Source organism: Cotesia typhae, unplaced genomic scaffold, assembly GCF_013202065.1.
Source record: "Cotesia typhae breed Kobodo isofemale line unplaced genomic scaffold, CoteBio_Ctyphae contig_22, whole genome shotgun sequence".
Lineage (NCBI taxonomy): Eukaryota > Metazoa > Arthropoda > Insecta > Hymenoptera > Braconidae > Cotesia > Cotesia typhae.
Window position 1 is genome coordinate 3185588 of NW_027423728.1, and position 10721 is coordinate 3196308.

Sequence of the window (10721 nt, forward strand, 5' to 3'; positions counted from 1 at the left end):
CTTAGCTATTTTTCTTTTGGAGCACCTCCCGATAGGTCGTACATCGTCCAGAACCCGCCACGTGATCAAAGGCTCGCCCGTTTCCTACCGCTTTACAGAGATGGCAGCACGGAGGCTTGGTACAGGTCTTCGACTGGTGGTCCGCCTCACCACACCGCCAGCAGCAACCGCCTCGGTCCTCCTTTGCTTTGCACGAGCCCGCTAGATGACCCAGTCCTTGGCATCGGTAGCACCGGTCCAGTCGCTCCCAGCGACGGATTCGGCAAACCGTCCAACCAACTTTGATCTTTCCCAAGGTCTCCAAGGTCCCAGTAGCCCCAAGTTCAGCCTCGATGAAAGCGCGGACGGCTCCCCATTTATTGGGCTTCGTGATAGTCACGTTGAGTCCATCCGCCATCCCACCGATAGCTTCCCCCAGGGCCGCTTTAACCTCTTCAATGGTCGTGGCGGCGTCCATCCCGTCTATTACCACCGTAGCAGTAGGAAAAAGGTGGCGCACCTCCACTTCTTCTCCGGCTACCTCAGTGATCTTACTACCGAGTGCCGAGCGATCTTTTACAGATCCCTCGAACTCAATTATAAGACCACCTTTAATAGCAGTCCTCACCGTCTTAACCGCTAAGCCCATGTTCTCCGGATGAAGTCCAGAGCGCAGAGCCCTTAGGACCTCTACACAAGACTGGGTCTTACCTGGTTTTATCAGCACTGCCTCCGGTCGTTCCTTCCTCTTCGGCCTTCGGTCTTCCTTGGCTGCTGTGGTCCGTCCTGCTGCTGGTCCTTGTTCCGTTGTAACAGGGTAAAATTACCCTTAATCGATAAGTCACCGGATATCGATAATTATTCGACATAGCACTGGCGCGTCTCGATCTTCGGGCCTAAAGGGAGAATAGGAGGGGGTGAGTTTGGGTTAAAATAGGTGAGCTGTGCAGTGGAAAAGGGAGAAGTAGTGTGACCGCCAGACTGAGTGCCTCGGAAATCAAGAAGGACCGATCCCCGAAGTAGTGACGAAACGAAGGAAGCCAACTACAACTAGGACTTCATCCTCGACGAGTGAGTTAGATCATCGTTTTGTTCGTCAAGGTATCAATTATTACTCTGTGGGAAAGAAGTGGACCGCGGTTCTTCCAATACCCAGTTACTTCTCCTAATTATTTATTAATTGGATCGTTACCCGATAAAATTTAAATTTAATAAATTAATAGTGAAACATTTGCTAGTTTTGGATTAGTGATTTTCATGGGGGTTTATACCCGAGGATCACTCAATCGACCTTGCGGGGAAAATTTTTAATATCTGAAAATTTTTCGATCAATTAATTAACATCTTAAAGTTGTCAAATTTATTTTCATAATAATTAACTTCGTAAAATTGATTGATTTTTGTCATTAAAAAAAATCGACAAATTTTTATTCGTAGAATTTTCGTCAAGCGTCAGTTTGTGTGTCGCATAAATTCCAATACCCAAGGTCAAGCAAGACTTAGCTAGCGAATGTTCTAGCAAATAAAATTTGACTATTTCAACTCGTGTCGAATTTTTATAATTGATAAAACGATCAGGAAATTGTTGATAATATTTTATATTAAGAATTAATTACTAAGAATGTTTTATATTAAGAAAATTATTAATTGAGAATATTATAGAGTAGAAAATTATTAAGAAAATTATATTAGGAATTTTTATCGAAATTATAATATTATAAAATTATTTTTAACAAGTATAAATTAAATAATTTTGGGGATTAGGTCCGTGGAGGAATTAAATTAAAATTAATGACACTTGATAATTGTCGGCGTGGATATTAAGTCCAAGTAATTAGTTATGTCGAGTCAAAAATGGTCACAGTAAAAATTTAATCAGAATTAGTTAATTAAACTTATGTTAATAATTTTGAAGTGATTGTAAAGGTTTATATTGTGATTAAGTTAATTCAAGGCATTAAGCCTCTGGTTCTGTAGAGATTAGTTCAAGGTTAATTGAAATTGATTGTTGAATTGGAATTATTGTCTTTACCAAATACTAATGATTGAATAATTTAAAAAATTATTGCAATTAAATTAAATCCATTTATTCTATTAAAATTATAAAATCAATTAAGCGAAGTGTGGGTTATGTGTGTGAAGAATTGAACGGGTTATACGTGATAGAGAGTGTTAATAGTGTTAAGTTCGGTAGTCCGGTGGACTTAGTTTTAAGTGTGTAGTTAGTTCGTTGTTGGTCCGGTGGACTTATAGTTTTAAGTTAGTTTTACGCAGGTGTGGGAGACCGTTCGTTCAAAAAAGCCCGTCTAGTCATCGTATCGTCGTTGGAAGGTTCGTTTGTAAATATCGTTTATTTCGCAGTTATTCTCCGCTTCGTTAGATTATAAGTGTGTGAGAAAGCGCTTAAATTTGTTAAGTTTGTTAAATTTTTATTGTTAATAAATGTTGATTAACCTTGTTAATTAAATTTTTATTATTTAACAGCACCTTCCTCCACTCTCTCTACCCTAAGATAAGTTTTCTCAGCTCTGGACCGGTTCCAGGAACCGTGATTAATAATCCTGGTGGCGCCCTGGTAATTTTTATTGTTGTTAGTTTTGTTAGTTATTTTAAAATTGATTAGGGGCCAACCTGAGCAGGTAAAACTGTTACACCGTCATCCCCGGTCCTGGTCCTGCTGGCTTCGCGGTTGCTGCCTGGTCTACTGTTCCGTCCACCTGCTTCTTTTTCTTCTTTTTCCTTTTTTTCTTTTTGTCCATCAAATGAAATGGCTCCTCCTCCGGCGTCTTTTGGTTTTGCAAATTCGGTTCCTGCTGTTTTGTGAGCTCCGAAGTCGTAGCTTCTCCATGAGCTCCAGTGCGCTGCCTTTTTCCCCTGGCAGTGACAACTGTAAATCCGCCGTCAGGCTGTCGCAGCACATTTTTCTCCGGTCCGTCTGGTGGGCTGATTGCCGGTCTCTTTTTTTTATCTTTAGAAGCCGGCGTCCGTTCTTTTTCTGTTTGAGAGGCTTGTCGCAATCTCAACAGTTCTTCGGTCAGCATCCTCTTCTCCTCTGCCTCCATTTCCGCCAGTGTACGCTGAGTTACTTTCCAGCACCGACGATTCACCAAGGTCTCAAAAAGCAGCCTTTGTGCCTCCTTGACCCTATTAGTAACCTCCATAGAAACTGTCCTCTTGGATTTGATGGTACTAATCGTCTCGTTAATTAGTTCCTGGAGCTCTTCCAGAAACCAGTCCTCCCTTCCAATAGCCTGGTCCCTCTTATCGAGTAACGAGGCCGTCTCCGTCATAATACTCCCAGTAGCTGTACTAGACGGGGGGGCCTTGGGGTCCACCCCTCCGTCCAAACGGTCGCTGGCTAACGACGACAAGCAGCCCGTCTGCAAACTACTTGCCGCCGGTACTGGGGTATCCCTCCCCTGCACCGTAAACTGATTTGTGTTTGTGGTGTTCATTCCATAAACCAAAAGAGTAGCTGTAATCCTAGCCAGGAGCCCTTACAGGGTGCTACCATCCGGAGCCAGATAGACCCAGGTTTTTTAACGAGGTTGTTTACTCCTCCGGCTCCTCCTTCCCCTCCCTGAAAGAAAAGGCCCCGGGCTTGCCACCGGTATAGCGGAGTTATATGTCGGGGTGAGCTTATATCTTTAAAAATATCAATAGTTCAATAGATACAATGTTATTTTTTAGCTATGTATCTAGAAACAGAGCATTTTCGAATGCAGCCTGAATACTTATCATCATAAATTAACTATTAGTGAAAATGATATGAAATCTTGAAGAAGCATAACTCCAGGTCAAGACTTTTCCAATGATACCAAATTTAACCATAAAAACCGATTTTATCACATAAATACACTGGCCACAACATTTTTCTTATTCTCTTAATAATATAGATTAATATATAAATAAAAAAATTAATATAATAGTATCATTATTATGAAAAAACAAATGGTCGTACTTGTACTATACGGTGGAAATAACTAAATCAAAAAATTTATTAATGAAACATATTTTATTTTCTTTTATTATAAAAACACGATAATGAGTCCAATGAAAAAATAATTTGTATGTGTAATTTTTGTTGGATTACAAAAACAGAAAAAATGATTTAATAGCTAAAATTTTTTTATTTTTTACTTGATTTAATTAGTTGGACATGGATATCAAAACTTATTCTGAAAATAAGAACAACTGATATTTTACCCAAATTTAAGTGGCCGCCCGATATAACTAAATATAATTACTTCCACGAAAACTTTATCAAGTATTATTGTTCAAAATGTATTACTGGTTCTTGGTAATAGGCGTTGTCATTGGTATCGTTATTATTATGCTCCAAGTAGATCCGTTCAATTGGGTTAATAATATCAAACGAAATGAAGAAATAAAAGAAGAAGCAGTTGCCCCAGATAGTGGAGAGCCTGAAAAACAAAATCAGCCGGTAATTAAAAATCATTTTCATTCGATAACTATTGAACATAAAGATAAAATAAAAGATGAAGAAGACACCAGCCAAATTCCCGCCGAATACAAAATCGGTAAAATTTCAAAAGATAATTTGAAAATTATAATAGATCATGTTAAAAAATTGAATAATGAAACGGATAAAGCAATAACTGATTTCATCGACAGTTTCTCCGCGATAAATAATACTGACACATACAAAACCACCAAATTGACCAGATTCAATGTAAAAAATCTGGATCACGTTAATTGGGTGATATCAAATTGCATAAACGTTTTGAGCTACTACGCTAAATCCAATCTCAATAATGACTCCTATAAGCAGTACGCTGAGTTGATAATCACTGAGGGTAATAATTTTCTGCCAAATGTGCCTCCGCTTATGGCTGAAACACATTTCGAGCTTTTCTTATCTTATCTCAAGCTATTGTCGATGTACGAGTGTTTGTTCGAAAACAACTCAGAAAATCGGAATGAAAATAATTCAATTTGTCATAATGCTATTGTAAAGCTGGTACCGGAATGGAACAAGTTCTTTCTGATTGATATTAAAGGATTTGATATCGTGAAAATTAATGTCCCGCGATTTTTAACTGATTATTTGTACAACTATCCGAAGTTTGAAGAAGACAAACGTAAGTATGATAAAGATATCGCCGAAGTTATTGATGATTACAAAAGAAGCTCTGAAAAGAATGACTCAGACGATTATTTCCTAAGTGTATATAATGCTTTGGTTTTTCTGTGATTGATATATTTATCAGTTAGGTATTAATTAATTTGTTGATTAAAATGTCGAGCCTTTAAGACAAAAATCGTGTTCTTTTAATTTAAGCTAATTTAATCATGACAATTTTAAAGGATTATATATATTTATCCTCGCGTGTTTTGCAGTGGTCGCTACGCTGAGAAAACAGTTCATTTAAATGAATTGAGGCTCGTTGACTGTAAATAAATCTCTTATTTAAATATCACCAGAAATATTTATTTGATACTAATAAATTGATTCATTTGAGACAAAGTTATAGTATATTTGAATGAAATCCAGATTTGCTCATAGTTAACAAATATTTCTTTAGTGCTAACAATCATACACTTCAACCAAATCAGATTTGTTAACTATAAATAAATGGTATGTTTGAATATATTCAAAGCAATGGTTTTTTGTTTAAGTTTAAGAAAGTAGTAAAAGTAGACATATCGAACGTTTGGGCTGAAATGGGCACTTCTTTTGGAATTATTAATTATACTGAAATTAACAATGACAATAAAGTTCCCTGGTTAAAAATATTGATTGAAAAGGATTGAAAATGATGAAATTAGAATACTTTTGAATAATTTCAATTCTTTTTCATGTATATATAGATATACAGTTCACATAGGGTGACTGATTCCCAATACTTTTCAATCAATATTTTTAATCAGGGTTAGCCGACATCTCAAAATTATTACAAAAAAATTTTTTTTTAATTTTATTTGTAAAACATTCGAAAAACTGTAAGTGCAATTAAAAAAAAATTATATTTTAATTTAGTTTAATTAGACACCAGGCGTAATCTACAGATTCGGTAGAATCTGGCGCCAAGTTCCGTTCAAAAATTCCGTTGTAAACGGAGCGCCAGACTACCGAATGTGTTTACCGTAAGCAGAACGATATTTTTAGGTTGTAAAATTTTATTAATTCTACAGAACTTTTTTTTCTCCAATATTACTCTATAAATATACATTATATGTTATATTATCAATATTAATTGATAATGGTCATTGAAAATAATAAATTCTATTTAAAATTAATTAAATTCTCTAGCACAAACTATAGCGACCCAGATTTTTAGATTTGACTTTTTTCTTATGGAGAAAGTGACATGCCACAGACTAAATAATTCGAGAATGTATGGTAACTCTCCACTAGATGGGAGACTACAGTTAAAAAAAAAAGTTATGAGCTTGCGTCGATGCTCACTAGGGCTCGTCAATGTTACTCTAACACAAACTGTAGTTAGAAAGTTCGAAATCAAAAATAATAGTATATTACACCCCTTGGGAAGGAAAATAAGAAAAGCCTCAGATCACATGTAATTGTTGGCCGAGGCGAAGCCGAGGTCGACAAACATGTGATCTGAGGTTTTCTTTTTTACTTTCCAAGGGCTGTATACTATTTTTTTGTCCGACGAAGGCGGAAAGCGGCAACTTTGTTTAGCGTAGCGGGACGAAAGTTGCCACTTTCCGCCCGGAGGGCAAAAAAAGAAATATTAACAATCATCACCAATATTATAAAAACCATGGAAATTTATTTTACGATTTTATAAAATATAAATATTATGATTGATAATTTGTCTATCAATCTAAACCAAAGGATATACTTGATGGAATTTTATTAATGCTTATTAGTTACTCTACGAGAAATAAAAGTTTAACGTGATTTTATTGCTACAATTGTTTGTGCACTAATTTTCCGCGGTAAAAGTACATAATTTGAATTGAAAATTTTTTCAATCACATAAAATGTTAAAATTTTTTTTTTTTAAATAAAATCTCTAGAATTTACTATCTATCAACTTTACATATGAATTTTTTTAAATTAACTTTTTTTTAAATTAAGTATTATTTATTAACTAGAGTCAATATCTACAAGAGCTCACATTGTTTGGGTTTAGTTTCTATGTAATAGTCAGCTGATCATTGCCTAAGTAATTCTGGTCGAGTGTTTTACAGATATAGGTGGCACTGCTATACTGCGACCGAACTGCGCGGACATTCAAAACGACAATATTCTGTACATAATGCTTATATTCATTATGAGTTTGATGAATCGTATTATTTACTAACAACATAATTATGATAATAATAGTATGTAATAAAAATAATCATGCTAATAATAACAATAAAAATGAAGTAATACTGATAGTTATTATAATGATAACAATAGATTGATGTTAAAAATAATTGCATTCATAATATTGAACAATACGATTATTTTATTAAATTATTAAGGATTGTGGTATTAAATCCAAATTCACAATTTCCTAAATTACAAAAAATACAAAAAATTTTTCCTACGATTTTATAAAATATAAATATTATGATTGATAATTTAAGTCTATCAATCTCATTCAAAAGATATACGCGACTAATTTTCATGAAATTTTATCGATGCTACTAGTTTCTTTACGGAAAATAAAAGTTTAATTTATTTTTATAATAATTTTATGAACATTTCATGTCCGTGGGAAAAGTACAAACTTTAAATTAAGAATGTCAAAAAATTTCTTATGAATACAAAAAAATTTACAGAGTAAACTACTAACTAAACTATCCAACAACCTTCTATGTGTATGTTGTTAAACATATTGTTCTAATTTAATTTAATTTATTAACCAGACCAAATAGATAATACGCTAAACATTGTTTGAGTTTTACTTTCTTCGGATATACCAGCTGTTCAGGATCTCGAGAATTCTCACTAAGCAGTGTGTACATTCTATGATCTTTTGGTCATTTCCTGTAGGTGGCATTGTTATTCGATTCAGCGGGTTTCAAATAATCATAATTTTTAGATAATTCGTATTGTAATTATGCGTTTGATGCATTGTCTTATTTACTAGCAACAATATCATAATAATAATAAATGATAATTTAGGAGCTGATTTTTAAAATGGTATTAAAGTAAAATTTCAATTATTTGAAAGAGCTTTCGTTGTAAGAGAACAATTTCCATTATGCTTGAGTTATGCAGTAACTATTGATAAGAGTCAAGGTTTAAGTTTAAAAAATGCCATCATTGAAGCAGGGAACACCATTTTTAATGTTGGTCAAATTTATGTAGCCCTATCTCGTGTAACAGAGTTACGTGGACTACATTTAATCAATTTTGATCCTCATTCCGTTAAAGCAAGCTCTTCAGCAATTAAAGAATATAATCGTTTAAGAAAAATTTATAGGTTTGATTTACCTACCATACCAATTCCTGATACACGTTGGCAAAAAGTATGGGACATGATTTGGGCAGTTGAAGAATATTCTATTCAAATTGAACTCAAAAATGTGAAAAAAGCTTCTCTTAGTTTATTAGATTGTCGAGGTATCGAAAACTGTGATAACGTTTCCGATGGTCTTAATTCAATTATTCAATGTATGTTTAATGATACAATAATTAGGACATTATTAATAAATCATGGCCTAAAGTATCAATCTGTCAACAATAAACTTAGTAATTTATTTAGCAAATATAGTAATAATCGCGAATTACTTCTAAAGTCCAGTGACATTAAAGAGTCATTAATAGAGCAGCCTTATTCTATGACAAATAACGATCCTGTATCAGTATTTCTTAAAATTTGTAATGATAATTGTGATATTAGAAATTTAGTATAATTTAAATTAGAAATTAATGATCGATGCAAAACATGCAATTATGCTAATTCTTACAGTATACTAGAAAATGTATTACATGTTTCAATATATGATGAGAAAAAAACATTTGAACTACAAGAATTAATTGATTCATCATTTGGATATTGGTTTACTAATTTCAAATTTTGTGAAAATTGTATAGAAGTCAAAGAAACGCTAACAAAAATTGCATTAAATTCCTTGCAACAGATATTAGTTGTGAAGTTACATGTGTCCATCAAAGGAAAAAATAAATTAATAAATAGGAAAAAAGGGTTTATAAAATCGGTACCCAAAGCAAAAATATCAATATGTAATACAAACTATGCTGTTGTAAGTGCTATATTTTACTCTTCAAAAGATGGTAATTCTGAAAATCATCATGTTGCGATGATTAAACAAAATTTATCATGGATCCAAATAGATGATGAGACTGTACAATCAGTAAGATGGCCTGCAAATTCTAAAAGTGCTTACCCTGTCGAAAATGTCCATTAAAAACTTATAAAATACTATAGGAATCGTATCGGTTTTCATCTGGCCTATCTGGAGCAAAAATTTTCCAGATACAACAGAGTTTGCAATCAATCAAAACGTAAAAGGAAATCCACATACAACTTATTTTTGAATGAGAATGAATGAAATTTTAATGCGTTTGGTAAACACATGAATTTAATATGGAATTGACTTATGAGATTGTAATGTTCGTTATAGGTAGCCTCATCAAGCTTAAGAGCTTATCCGTCATTCCTGTTAAGGAATAAATGGATTCCTATTAGGATATTCAACATTAGGTAATTTATCGTTCCTCATCGGTAATAACCATGAATAAGAATGTAGAAATCAACAAGTAATTCCTTATAAGCAATAACTCGGAAATGTATAAGGATTAACCGATAACAGATAATTTTGTTCATGAGATTCTAAAAGGATTACCGACTAGCACATGCTATGGGATGTAAAAAAATTAGTTAGGACTTCCTGCGACAAAAACACAATTCATACTTTTAAAATCCAATCTCATTGTGAGTTTTTATGGAAATTTATCTGTCGATCCAGTTATAAATTCAATTATCATACTTATAAGAAAATATAGGTTGTTATATGAAATGGCCATGTCACTTTGTAATAAAATATAACTGGAATTTCTTACGTGAAGAAATATGTACTTTAAGCGGATGACCAAAGATTAGGGATTTATGGTTATATATGAGACTTATCTAATGAACATGAAGAAGTTATTCTATGTGGAACTCCTGCTTCACTGTTATAATCCAGTAAATTCCAGTCAGAAAATTGTCGACTTGTAATTGCGTTTGAAAAATTATTATCTTAGAATAACTATAATCATATTGCTTATGGGTTCTGAAATTTATTGATGCGATCTTTATCGAAAATGAAATTGATCTCTAATATTTTTTATTTGCTATGAAGAATTCAGAAGATCAGTTTCAAGTCCTATCAATATTTTAATAAAATATAAATTTTCGTTTAATTAATAAAAACTTATAATCCCAATTTGAATTGGAGAACATGAATAATTTTTTTTCATTTATCAACAATATTTATTTAATTAAAAAAGTGCAAAATATTGGACCAAAAAGGATTCTTTATGAAGTTGCTGCTTGACTAGTAAAATCCAGTAAGCGCCATTGAAAAAATTGCCGAGAACAATTTGCGTATTTTTTGGAAAACGTTAATTTTTTTATGATTTATCACACCGTTCGTACATTCTGAAATTCACTGATGCAATTTTTATTAGAAACCGAAATTGTTTCTGTAATATTATTCGGATAAACTTTTACATAAGTCAATTAAAATTGTGTCAAAATTTGAAAATGGTTTCATTTATTTTCTAATTGACAAGGCTTATTTGAATTATG

At 33.1% G+C, this 10721-nt stretch overlaps 1 protein-coding gene across 1 annotated transcript; it reads left to right on the forward strand.

Moving 5' to 3' along the window:
- Positions 1-3546: 3546 nt before the first annotated feature.
- On the forward strand, positions 3547-5217 carry LOC141524253 (uncharacterized). Its single transcript, XM_074238007.1, has one exon. It carries the CDS (start codon positions 4262-4264, stop codon positions 5192-5194), a length of 933 nt encoding a protein of 310 aa, XP_074094108.1. The 5' UTR covers positions 3547-4261; the 3' UTR covers positions 5195-5217.
- The last annotated feature ends 5504 nt before the right edge of the window (positions 5218-10721 follow it).

Bases quoted from the DNA above. Each gene is read 5' to 3' on its own strand.
- LOC141524253 (XM_074238007.1), top strand. From the start codon at position 4,262: ATGTATTACTGGTTCTTGGTAATAGGCGTTGTCATTGGTATCGTTATT.